The sequence below is a fragment of the Corvus cornix genome, chromosome 3 (genome assembly GCF_000738735.6).
Source record: "Corvus cornix cornix isolate S_Up_H32 chromosome 3, ASM73873v5, whole genome shotgun sequence".
Classification (NCBI taxonomy): Eukaryota; Metazoa; Chordata; class Aves; order Passeriformes; family Corvidae; genus Corvus; species Corvus cornix.
In genome coordinates this window covers 76,514,318-76,528,650 of record NC_047056.1, presented here as the reverse complement: position 1 = coordinate 76,528,650, position 14,333 = coordinate 76,514,318, and the positions used below count along the sequence as shown (strand labels likewise).

The 14,333-nt window shown below is 35.1% G+C and overlaps 1 protein-coding gene across 7 annotated transcripts in view; it reads right to left on the bottom strand.

Annotated features, from left to right (window-relative positions):
* EPHA7 (EPH receptor A7) overlaps nt 1-14,333 on the bottom strand; it is a 202,450-nt gene that overhangs the window by 81,992 nt on the left and 106,125 nt on the right. For all 7 annotated transcript variants that reach the window (XM_010404019.4, XM_010403976.3, XM_010404012.3 and 4 more), the window contains exon 6: nt 988-1,112. In XM_010404019.4, coding sequence (XP_010402321.1) covers nt 988-1,112 — 125 coding nt within the window. The remainder of the gene's footprint in view (nt 1-987; nt 1,113-14,333) is intronic.

Sequence of the window (14,333 nt, the reverse complement as noted above, 5' to 3'; positions counted from 1 at the left end):
TGTGTTACCTATTAAGCTGACATGCTCTTTTTGATACAGGGGTACTGTTACCTTGCTTGCAGAAATGTCTTCATGAGTGATCACAAAGGAGATCCTTTATCTTTTTTTTTCGTTTTAATTCTTTCTTTTTTCTCACGGAAGATTTTATAAAAATTAGGAGTATGTTATGTTATGCAGTAAATTTCCCAGGGAATCTGGAGGAGTCAAACTTAGTGTGGGTCCCATGACAAACACAGAGCTGTACAACCTGCCTTCACTCTGCTTTCATCCAGCTTACGGTTGTCAGAATTTTTTATTCTGCAGTACTTCAAAGGTATCATGAATGAAGCCCTAGACATGCTGAAATGAATGGCAAAACTCCAACTGACATCAGTAAGATTGCAATTTCACTCTACCAGAAACAGAGATCACTTCATCTACTATTGAAAAGCAGCCTTCAATTCATTATTGTGTTGAGAGAACAAGTGAAAAATAAATTTCACAGTGCTGGCCGTTTTTAAAAGGACAAATAAGAAAATTTTTTTCCTAAAACTGTAGGAAGTGTTTTGAAAATTTTCAGACATCAAGTAGAAGCTGCCCAGCTCATAAGGAAATAAAAAATGCAGTCAAGAGTTGTACTTGATACATCATCTCAAGGCTAGAATTACATTGATGCAGAAGGAAATGAAACAAGCTTCAAATAAAATGTAGAAAAGATGAGAAAACAGCAATATAATGGTACAACTTAACAATAAAAAAAAAAAAAGGAAACAAAGGCAGATTTCAAGTGTATATTTCACTTTTAGTATGCCAAAATACAATATACAAGACGCATGATAGCAATAATAATTGCAGAATTTAGCTAGTTATTAAAAACAAGCAAAATCACTGACTTTGGAGAGACGGGGTAGTTGATAGCTGATGACTTTAACACTGTTCCACAATGCAGCAAGCCAACATAAAGCAAACAACACATTGTTGCACATTACAGATAATCTTAGCACTTACTTTCTCATAATACTTGATTTCATATTCAGTAATGACTCCATTGGGATGTTCTGGTTCCTGCCAGGAAAGCTCCACGCTCCTCTGCAGCACTCTTTCTTTCATTACGCCACTAACTTGTGAGGGAGCTGTTTGGACAAGATGTGTCAATAAATAAAAAAGCAAATTTGTTGGATGCCAAAAATAAAATGTCATTACTGATCCACCCCATGCTGAGCCACTTTCATTAAGGTAAAAGAAAGCACCTTTTCATAGCTCACAATTCAAAGCTAATGAATATTCAAGCAGGACCCTATTACTGTTCATAACCTTAGAACAGAAATCAAACTAAAGTGCAAACAGCAAAAGGTGTCATTGTTTGAGTTAGTGCAAAACTGAGATTGATGGGATAGGAAAAACAATTAAGCAAATTAATTCTGATGATGATAGCAAATCAAATTTTTAGATTGATGTGTAGTAAATTCAGAGTCTAAATATTTATTGCATATGTTTCTGAAATGCACATAAAAATAAAAATAATCTTTTAGAAACAAAATCACATTTTAGGCTGACTTGATATGACTAATTCCAATTCTGCTTAGAAATAATCTCTCACAGTATCTGATTACAATATGACGGTGATGAAAACAACTTTGTTAAGAGACTAAGCCCACTCTTTTACATTAGTTCAAACCTTTCCAGGACATTCTCTCTTTAGAGCGGAAGTTTCCATATTTGGTCTTGGCATTTTTGAAAGTGCAAGACAATTTAAGAAGTAGATCTTATGAAACAAAGGGGACACTGTCTCCCTCCACCTCAGTCTACAGAGATAAAAATACATGCATGCTTCATGCATGCACAGGTACATACACTGAGTTTCCTAATAAACATCACCCACAAACAAGGACCTTTTGAAAATAAAAACCCCCAAACCCAATATAAAAGCATTATAGAGACATTGACTCTCATATAAAAATGTTTAAGAGAGAATGTAATAAAATGTGAGAGACTGAAAAAATAACTCACTTTCTCAACTTATCTCTAATGAAAAAGACAGCAGGTATTTTGCTGATGTGCACCATCAAAGGAGGCCAAACACCACAGTCTTCCTCACATGCACACTGAATATAGAACAAAAGTCCTGTAAAACTATAGCACTTCGAAAAACAACTATGGTATTGGAACCATGCAGAACTTGATCTTGTTCTCAATCATTTTAATGGAAATCAATTTTGGTCATGCAAAAGACAAAGAAAGAGAGGACCTGACCTTCAGCCCCCTACAGTAAAAAGCTAAATGATATTTACATGTATAAGGACTTGGTCTTGGAGCAGACTTAGACACAGGAAAGGGGTCTGAGATAAATTTATTAGAAATAATATACTAGAAATAATTTTAAAGATATTAAATTAGAGATAAATTTATGTATATCTTTTTCTAACACAGAATCTAATTGTGATTATTTTCTGAAATTTTTGTTTAAAAAACCTGAAAAGTTTAAATATTTCAGGTAAAAAACCACCACCTTATTTCAGAACTGTGTATAAAGCTTTTAGTATGTAAAAACATGTAAACTCTTCAGATAAAACACAATTCTTACCCCAAGTAACAAGGTGACCTTCACTTTCTTTAGTTTTTTAAAATAACATAAAACATCTAGAATGCACACTCCTGTATCATTAAGTATAAAAACATAATGATAAAATTAAAATACCTGGAGCAGAATCAAGAAAATAACCCTCTAAACATTAAGTTGGATTGTTAACTTCTTACTGCAATTTTGAAGTTTCTAGGGGTTTTTTAAAATTATAAAATGTACATTCATGTAGGTTTTTAAATTAAATTTGTTTACTTTTCATTAGAGGCTCCAAGAATCCATTAAAACTAGGGATTGAAGCCATGCGTGATAATTTTCATTATGAACTACTATGCTGTATATAATCAATACAATCAAAGTTGAAGATCTCTTAATCTAGGCTGCCTAACTGATAAAATCATAAAATTGTATCAGACAAACACCATGGGTTGCTGCACAAAACCAGGATCAGTCTCCTTGCATTCTCTTTCTAAAAGCTTAGAGTATTTTCACTCTTTAATTAGTGAAATATATTCTTTTTCATAGCTAGGACTCCAGAATGCAGCAAACTAATTTACTGTCTAGTTTTCTTTGACATGATTAACTAGTTGTCTTCTTTGCCTAAATGAGTAGTTCTGCATCCTGAATGAATTTCAGAGAGGTCATTATTTTTCATGTATTATTTTCTAACTCATCCAGATAAATATTTTTCAGATTGCTAATCTTACATTTTCAGATGTCCAAAATTGTTAATGTTGGTATTTATCATGGAACAATTTTATATTACCTAGGTCACTGGAATTTGTTCTCCACTTTTTGTTTCCTGCTTTTTGTTTTTGCTTATCAAATTTTTTCATTCCATTGGCCACAGCATTCATTTTTCTTAAAGCAGTGACGCCAAATGAACTTGATATTAGTTAATTCTGTGTACATGGGGAAGGAACAGGAATGCAAAGGAGGAGGGACTGAGAGAGGGGGAAGATTTTATTTGGGGAAATAAAATGCACTGTGACATTCCTACTTAAAACCTGTACAAAGCACATCACAAACAGGCATATTCCATTCTTAAAGAATTTCCATTCCAATTAAAATCCCAGTGATTTATCAACATTGCAAGTCAGCATTCAAAATGGTTTGGTTTGGGGTTTGTGTGGGGGGTTTCTGGTAGTTTGTTCTTGTTTTGGATTTTCTGCACCCAAAACTAAAACAGCTGTGCTACTTTTGATTGTTAGAAGAACCACACGAGGAAGAAGAGGAAGTCCAAACCTACAGTCCAACCTTGCGTATGTTGGCAGCTCTGAAGACAATTATGTTGCATATAATTCCCATACCACATGAGATTCCTAAAATGCAGTATGCTACCTAACCTTATTTTGGGTTCCCATGTTTTTCAGGGGAAGAAGGCAATCATTAAATTGACTGAAGCCAGAGTATCCTCCTCTGGCAAGGAACACCAGTTTGTTTTCACTGCACGGAAATCTCTTCAAACTAGAGCAGCCACATAAGCCAATCCATTGATGTGAGAGGGTAGGCTATCTTTATCCTGCCTTTTGGGCTGCATCTCTTATCTCTGCTTAATGAGAGTGTACAGGTCAGAAGCATTTTGTTCTTTATTCTAGTATAATAATTTCCTCTTTATTCTCTCTGTGGCTTTTTTACAGATGGTTTTACATTCATGGTTTTTTTTTGTTCTGGCTTCCTGAAACCTCCTTTTAAAGGTTTAGCCAATTTCTCATTGCCTATCTATGCTAATTAATTAACAACTTTTTATGGTTTTGAAACAACTATATTTGAGCAAGCTTGAAAATGAGTTAAAGAATACAATTCATCCTTACATACAAGATAAACTAGGGAATTAAATTATCAGGAAAAAAAAAAACAAAAACTCTATAAAAACAGGATTAAAAATAACATTTTTGTTCTCATTTCTAGCTAAACCAATAATGATAATAATAATAATAGCAATAATAATAAACTACTTCAGGGTTTTTTTTTTCTAGTAATCTACTTCTTGCCACTGCACCTCTAACGAAGTCTTTCATGACAACGACACTTCTTACAGCATTTCTAGACAACTAAGTACCCAGTCCTGAATGACTTGAGCATGCATAATCCCTACCATATCACTTCAGGTTACAAAGAAGCATCACTTGACAGAATCATTATTTCCATAATATATTACACAGGGGGATACAGGCTGTTCAAAACACCATTTGCTATCAACTTTCTTTCTGATATACCTCATCTCTTTTTTTTCTCCTTCCTGCTGACACAACATCCAATGCATCAAACACACACAGCCTCTCAGGGCTAACAGGCAGATGTACCTACACATGCTGCATAAGAAAGTACTTTGAGAATGACAGGCCCTCAGCACACTCATTCACCTTTTTTAAATGCTTCAAATATACCATTCAGCAAAAGAAAAAATTGATTTTCCCCAGGTTTCAACATCACAGACACTGAGAAATATAACTCTGCTGGGTTTTACTGATAAAGCCTTCAAGTTATATAGATTTCAAGCTGGTCATCATTTTCAGATCAAGTTATAGAAAAAGTTAAAACTGAGGTGACAAAAAGAGCAGGATATTCCAAGGATATATACTGCTCCAGAGAGAATATTGCATCTGGTAGATTGACATGTTACATCCATGCTGCTAAGCCAAGCATATGGTGCATTATTAATATGTGCAATTATTGAGGTACAGAAAACTGTAGCAATTGTTTTGGAAAGTGCTACTTTTAGTCCAGAGTCATCTGAAAATGTTGTAACATAATACTGCTCATGCCTTTAATCTCTATCCTTAGCTATTCTCTGGTTCTCAAGACTAACATTTTTCTTGATCCATAGTGTGCTTTCCAGAAGACAAAGAGAGGTGTATCAGAACACACCACCACCACCAAAAAAACCAAAGCAAAACAACAGAAAACCCCCAAACAAACAAAAACCAACCAAACAAAAATGCTGAGCAAAAAAACCTCCCCAATAAAACCTGAAAATTTAATATATGTGAATATGGACTTTCATATATAAGAGGAATTAGGCATAATGCACAAATTGCTAGCACAAAATCAGATCTAAATATCTTTTTACTGAAAAAAGATAATTCAGCAAAAGAAACATACCTATCCATTTCTCAGTGACTTCTTAAAGTCCTGAATCTTGAGTGTGTCTCAATTCCATCAACAGCATCAGTCATGGGCACTTGTAATTTGATACTTTTTAAAAAGTGTCTTAGAAGCAGTATCCTGGGTGTTTAGTAGTTCATGTATATGAAACAAAATATTTAAAATCCTTAGAAATAAGGGTTTCAATCCTGCAGTCACACTTCACACAGAAAATCTCATAAATGAACAGGAGCACATGCTCCTTGTGCAGGACTAAACTCTATATTAACAAATGCCACCAAATTTATGCTTGCAACTCCAGTTTCATGACTTATCATACAAATGCTAAAGGATGAATCAGCTATCAGACTTCCTTAACCTTTTTTTTGGATTTCCTTATCTTACAACAGCAATCGTGTACTGAAGTCAATCTGAGCTTTCTCTTATACTTTCTGAAGTCTAACAATGACACTGGCACCTTGGTAGCACCCTTACAGAACTTCCTAAAGGACAAAAACTCTTGGCTTTTGGCCTCTTTAATTTTCATATCATGAAGATATGCAAGAATCATTCAAAACCACCAACTTTTCCTACAGTAGCAATGAGATCAATTTTACATGCCTGCAAAACTGTATCTAAAGGCCCAATATAAGTTTTACGTGACATAAACCATTTTTCTGCAACAGTGTTCTACAGCAGTTGAGGGGTGTTTTGAGTAGTGAGCCTGAAGGGGACATTGCTAACAGATGCAAAACATAGAAAGATGGGGATATTGACATCCCAATGGTTATAACCTACTCTGTTATTTCTTTTTAAGATGTCTTTGCTGCCTCCTTTTTCGGCAGAAATCTTTGGATAACAGAGTTGTTTTGGCTCTACATCTATTTTAAGTGAGACTGTAATCTGGCATTTTACCAATAACAAATGTAAAATGAACCCATGTATGTGTGCGGAAGGTAGCAACATATGTGTATATAGATATATATGAAAATAGTAGCAGAAAATTTTACTGTTGTTAGATCTTAAATGGTTGTTCAGGAAGAGAATACAAAACTCTTCATACTCCATTACAGTCCTGCACCCAGATTACCCCAAGGGCACCTTTCTGTCCCGGCTTTTGCACTGATTTGCTCCCAAGAGCAAGAGTATAAGTGAAGTCATAACCTGGCCTCCAACCATGTTCTGGTTTGCTCTCAAGGGAAACTTAGGCATCAGAATTGCCAAAATTACTAAATAAGAGTGGAAGGCAAACAGATTATACACCTTGAGGAATTGCAGCTGCTGCTGTCAGGGGTCTGGGGGTCAGCATGTAGCACCACACTGGTTTTTGTGCTGGTCTGAAACAGGATACCTCAGCACACATGCCCTCCCTTGCTTCAGGACACATGCCCTTGCTTACTTCTAAGGAGCTGTCTGATGTAAAAAGAGGTCAGTCAAAACCAAACCTTGATCAGGCTTGAGGGTACTGGGCAAATTTTAACACTTTACTGTATAGATATTTCCCTTACTTATATATTCTGTTTCTTAGAAAGATACAAAAGCGTTTTGCAATAAAGGAAAAAAAATAAACTGTTTATTAAGTTAATTATGCAAATTATTAAAAATTTCACAGCACTGTTAAATAGCACTAACTTGAGTGCTACTAAAGTCATGACAGAAAATTGCCACAGCTTGTCCTTGAAAAGCTTGGAAAAAAAATGCTTACATTTCACTTCATGTGTACACTAATAAGCACAATAATTTTCATGTTATTCTATATGATAATTCATGCCAAAAGATAACAGAAAAGATTACGATAACTCTTAAACTGAAAATTGTTAAGTGTATTGATAGAAATTCACAAGATCTTCTGTTTTGTTACTGTGATATTTCTCTCCCCTCAGTTAAGCCTCCACATGACAAAGCAGCCCATGATAAAAGGTTATTGAGTACCACTGTATTATGCCATTAGTACCTATTGCTTTGGATCAATGGCAGAGAAATTCCCCACTGTGTTTACAAGCTGCAGCATTCAAAAAAAGACCCAAATAAATCAGATATTTTACACTAACAATATCCTACAGAGAAACCATTTTAAATTCCTCGCTGACACACTTTACTTTCCAGCTCATAAATATAACACAATGTGCTTACAGTGCTGGGTAAGCCATCAGCAAAGGCACACACAGTTGCTCTGAGCCACTTGGGGATGTCATGACTACATGGGAACAGGAAAGGTAGTCAAGTAATACTTGACTGCATTACTCCATCACATGTTTTGCCATTACTTTTGTGGCTGAGAAACTCTCAAAATACTTGCTGATCTACAAAGAGGAACAGATGCAGTAGTTGCCCGAACACCATACCACTGAAGATCAAAAAACAGAATCATAAAATATGCTGAGTTGGAAGGGACCCAAGAGGAAAAAACCCAATAAATACATTCTGATCTCCCCTAATATCACGAGCAAATTTTTAAGAACGCTTATGCTCAAATAGCATTATTACCAAATATGTAGTGATTTACTAATTGTCCATACCTTTTAAACATCTGATGCATTTAAAATAATGGTTTGGTAATTCTTTCATTGAACTCAAAACTCAGCAGCTGGATTGGTTCTGTATGCTGTCTACTCTGGCAAAATTCTGGGGAGGGCAACTAATAAAAAGAAAGAAAAAGAACCTACCAGAAAGAAATGAAACTGTTCAGAAAGATCAGGCTGACAGCTTGTCTATCACGTTTTGATTTTTTTCTGGTCACAGTCTACTTCTAGGCCTGTTCTATGAACTCCCCTGTTTCTTCTGCCTGACATTTGGTACAAATATTACTGTTATGTCTGCATCTCATTTCTTTGAAAACTGGCAACTTGGGCATCAATCAGTGCTGAACGGATGCTGAGTTGCGTAACAAGTGACAACATCATTTCCCAAGATATCCACAACTCTTGTTTCGCGAATAAGTTTTGACATGTCAGGCACAAACCTGATTCTTACAAATGTGTTAGAGTAACAAACCACCCTTACAAATAACAGAGAGGGGCTTTAGTTCTCCTGAAGCATTTGTTTTCCTTTGCAGAAGAAGTATTTCTATGTTAATTAGCTTTTCCTTTTGTCCTGTGTTCTTTTGCGATTCATCTTTCATAACTTTTTTTTTTTTTTAAGAGAAACATCTGCCACCAGCCTTGCAGTAAATCCTTGGCACACAGATATTATTCTTCATTAAAGAAAACAAAACACCACAAAACTCCCCAAAGATGAGGATACTCTTTTCCCTGGTGGGATACTCAGACACATTATGTTCTCCTTCTGTCTACAGTCATCTCTGCTGGCAAGTGTCAATTACAGACATAGGTTTTAGGGAACAGAAGAATAAAAACAATTTACAAGTGCTTTTCTCTGGAAGCAGACAGGTGTAATGACTGAGACTGTTTGCTGTAATTGAATTTCATGCTGTCATCTATTCAGTCACAAATAGATGTCAGCTTCAAGGATGCTACACATGGGGGAAAAAAAATAACAACAAAACCCCCTTAAATATATTCTTATTGCTACTGTATAGCTAAGTTTGCTATTCTAGTTTGACTTCAGCAAAAGCAATTTTTACTTTTAGAGAAGTGTATGAGGTGATTTAGAATTGTGGCTTTGGAGGCTTATAGGGTAGTAAGATTATATTTATTTAGTGTAAGATGTCCAAGACACAATTGAGTGAATTCCAGCCAAATAAAAAAAAGCATTTTGTTCCAGACATAGCAACCAAAATCTGGAAACAAAGTGCCATGCCAAAAAAATTAAAAACAGTTGATCAAGTATTAACAGAAAAGCATATAAATATTCCATAAAGATGTCAGCACAAAACAATAATTATCACAGTTTGATCAAACTGACGCTTCCAAAGACATAATTGTTCTGTGGGGAAAAAAAATATTACTAACATTCCTCAAATGTGTACAACTTCTGTTCCAGCCTTCCAAATTCCTGTGAAATGCATCATAATGGCACTGCTAACAATGGGCATATCTCTGAAAGCAGCATGGGTAGTATTCACAAGGAATACAGGAAGAACTCCATGCAAGAACAGCTTGCATTCTCTTTCATATTATGAGCTGTTTTTCTCCCAAAGAACAATAAATCTCTAGAATTTAAGAAGATGGATAAATGTCTGTCAGGGAATCTCTGCTACAGTGATAAATATCAGAAGCAGTAAGCCTGAAGTTAGTGACTATGCACAGGAGGGAAAGTCATGTCCATGAGAAGAAGGTCAGGCACAGCAGTCAGTCCATGATTCCCTAGGTCAGGACTCGTAGAAGAAGCAGTTTCACTGGCCAGAGTGAGGTCACCACTGTGGAGAACTGCCACAGACACAAACAGAATATTCAAAATTTCCCTTGATGTACAAAAATTCACGTACATTCTGACAACTGAGAAAAAATCCATTTGATACAACATTGATTGTCCCAAATGGAGTAATTTTGGATGTTTGCACAAGCTGTTAAAAAACTACTCTTGTGCAAAAGCAGAAGGAAAACCCCTTATCTTTGGGGGAATGTATTTTGCAAAGTAAAACTATTTGATTGATTTGAATATACAACATAAACTAACATCTGACTATTCAACAGAACTATTTTAGACATAATGTGCAAATTAAATTTACTTAAAAACAGCTCACAAATTTTGTATGAAAATATCTTTAATATTTTTATGTTTTCTTTTTTTACACCAAAAATATTATAACTTGTAATACATTTATAGGACTTATGAAACTACATATTGTAAACTGTCATGATTTTTAAAATATGTATCCCTACCATCTATTACACAAAAAGTAAACTCTGTACATAATTTCAAAAATATCTTAAATGCTCTTCCCTTTGAGTAGACATTAGTTCCTAAAACTCCTTACTGCTTAAAGCAACTTTGGATTTGGGGGGATTTTTTTGTTGTTGTTGTTATTTGAGAACATGCTATGGTTCAACACTTCTCCAGGTTCTGCTCACCGGAAAACTTTGCAAAAAGACTTGTCTGATGCAGAAATTTATTAAGCTGGAAACACATCAATCATTTAATGAAAGAATTTACTCTGTGGTTTTAAAAGCTGTAGAGAATCATCTTTTTTTTTTACAGGCTTTCTAGTGGCTTTACTTCCCTGAATGCTATGAGACTCTAAAGGAAAGTTAAGTTCTGTATCCAAAGGTTAACTTCTTGGAGATTTAGATTACGAAAATGTCAATTGCACAAATTATAAACCCATTTAGCTTTCTGATTAGTTCCACTTTTAGCATACCATTTAGGGCTCAATTCTGACTTCTCATCAATTTTATTTTACTTTAGCTGCATTGATTTTATCTAAGTTATCCTTGCCTTATACCAATGGAAACAAGATCAGAACCAGGTCCTAAGGGTAAAGTAATTAAAAATGTAATTACCACAACTGATTATGCAACATAGCTACATCATTAATTTCCTACAATTTTTTTATATTTTTTTTAACAAAAAGATTACAACCGATTTGCCAATTTCATAGAGAATGGTCTTTACTGTTTTTTCAGGAGTAATTCTAGATGGGATACAGCCAATCTAACTTAGGCACTTGGGTGCACCTCCGCTTTAGGTGAATACAGCATACATCAATTAAGTGCTTGAGTTCCCCCCAATAGGTCTGCTCCCTGTGACAGAGAGGTAACTGCATTGGAAAGATCCAAAAAGAGAGCCTGCCTGTTTAAACTGAGACCCATAAATTTTAAAACATCACTTTAAGACCTTTGAAAAACTTTCTCCACTAACTGCACGGTGAATTTAGGCACTGATTTTAGAAGAAACAGATGACCCAATAAAGCAAATAAAACTGACATATGACATTTACATACTTTTTAGGTGAGTTAGACCCCATCTTTCTCACACACTACCTACAATTTCTTCCTTCCTCCTAAATTTTCCTTCACATTTAGGGAGGTATTCCATTATCCTTAAAGCACTTGAAGGTAATTAGCCAGGAGTTTGCTCTGACTTACCTCTCACGCAGATCTTGTAGGATCCAGCTTTCTACATACAATAGTATAAGTCTAACTCCTGATGAGCCTAGAGGTATTTTAGCAAACTGCTATCTAAATACTGTGACTACTTATATAACTCCAGCTTCACAACTGCAGAGAATCAACTTGATGATGAAAATATTCCTACGTAGTATTGAAGTCTGAACTAATATTTTATAAGGAAAAAAAATCCACAAAAAACAGCTCTGGGTAGGATTCTCTTTCAATTTTTAATGGCGCGAATAAGTAGTGACTGCATTGACTCCTTTCATCCCAAATGTTGAACTTTAATCAATATCCAGGATGAAGGAGATGAAAATGGAGCTCTTTGCAGTAACACAAAACCATGCAAAAATAAGTCAGAAAGGCTAAACTTAAAAACAACCTGAACAAACAAAGCTGGTTCTGTTTTATTGCGCATTTACTCAATATATTGGAAAAATAAGCAAAACTGAATAAGCATCTTGAATATTTTATTATGGTTCTATTTATCCTAAATAATAAACTTTAGATCTGATTCTCCATTCCCTCATTCACAGTTAGGGTATTGCGTGAGAGTAGGGTTGGTCTGTCTTTCAGGCTGCATCCAACGTAAGCTGTTCTGCTAAATGAAAGTATGGAAAAATGGTGTCTACACGCCTTTCAAGTCTTTCCAGATTGTAAAGGAGACAGCAAAAAGACCATAAAATGGGAATGTCACAAAAGCAATTAAACTTGAGTTGTAACAACAGCACATTCCCGTGTTTTAACGAAAATTACTGTTTTCCTACACAGACTGTGTAGATAATTTTTCAATTACTATTTTCCCGTGAGAGCCTCCAGGTCTTCAGTAGAAATTATTGCTACCTACAGGTATGTATAGCACAAAAGTTGCACTTGCCACCAACAGCAAGAGACTCAAATTTAGTGATTCAAGGCCCATCACTAGCAGAGTAACTCAACTGACATGGGTGAGCAAAATGTACAATATGGGTCATATTTAGATCAGTCAAACAATACAGCATAACTTAGACCAACACTGTATTAAATAACAGAATGTGAAGGGTTGCACAATATGTAAACAGAAACAGAAATAGGACTACATCCTCTGAATAACAGTCTAATATCTTATTCATTTGAAAAAGCTCCAGTGTAATTATTTATACTCATGAATGCATTATAATACACATATTAAGATAGATATACATCAGAATCATGAACATCTATACCTGGTTTCCTTAATGAATATGGTCTCAGCACCACTTACTATATGACATGAAAAAAATAATTTATTGGTACTGGAATTTCCATGATAATAAATATACTGAATGTTCATTACTCTCCTCTAAATGTGCATGTAAAAACCCTGACTTAAAAAATAGCTGTGCTAAACCACTTAGGAACTCCTCTTATGATCATTCAATGATAAAAGTAGTCAATCTACTTATTACCTAGCTGTGAGTTTTTGTAGATCTTTATGTGAGCACTGCTAAAAAAGGGGAAATAGCAGAGACTACTTAATTTACAGTTTACTTAACTAAACAAAGATGTACTGTACAAATGCTCAGGGATAACAAAAACAGAAAAAAAAGAAAATTCCTCTTTTGTTCTTCCTAGCCAATAGTGGCTGAATTAGTCATAAAAAAAAGCTGGCAATGATATGTGCAGATTTTATTTTAAATCTCTACTTGAAGGCTTTTTCTTTTTTTTAACCTTGTCGTTTCTCTAATCCAAACTAATGGTTTGTGAAATACACATATAAAGTCAGATAATAGAGAGACTCATGGCACTTTTTCACTTTTTTTAATAACATCTGTAACCACAGGAACCAATCAGATCTTTATACATGCAGTAAGTGCGCAGATTAAATAGAGTATCTTCAAATGGACATGACTGCAAACCTATTTTAGAAGTGGAACACACAACTGGCTTATCTTTATTAAAAGAACTACTACTGCATACACTACAGTCTTTAAGGTAATGTACAATTCACCATTAAATATAATTCTCCTTATCTGGACTCAAATTTCACACCCCAGTGTGCAATACCTGTGTGGACTGATCCCATCTAATTTTTCACCAGGCATATTAAAATACAAGTCCAGCATTATTAAGGTCCTTTGAGTTAGTGGAGAAGGAGATCCTGCTGGTCTTTCAGATCTTAGGTAAGCAAGTCTTAGGTGTGCCTTTAAGCTAGATTGTTTCTACAGGTGCATCCTAAGATGGAACCTACGTCACTTGACTGGTAGGACTGTTTTTTCATTCTACATCTTTCATAGGGTTTGGGCTTTTTTATAATTTCATTATCATTACTCAATATTAAATCATTAGTCTAATATTTGTTTTCTCTGATAGAAATACAGAGATGCCGATTTCTGGTATTTGTCTCAATTTATTACCCCACAGCTGGGAACTAGCCTTCCTAATTTAAACTTCTGAGTCTATGTAGTAAATGCCTAAAAATTCTCCCAAAAAGAAATCTAATCAGGGAAAGGGACTGCCCTAAAAGGCCTACAGAGAGGCATCCTTTCTGGTACAGCTCAGGCACCCAGCTAGGGAGGCTGGACTCCCCTCTGAGGGATGGTGGAAACATCTGCCACTCTTCAAGAGGTAAATGAGGCATATCCTTTAAAGAGTCTGGCTTACTCAGAGTTTAAAATTTGTGTCAATACACAACACACAGCCAAGTTTGGCAGTCG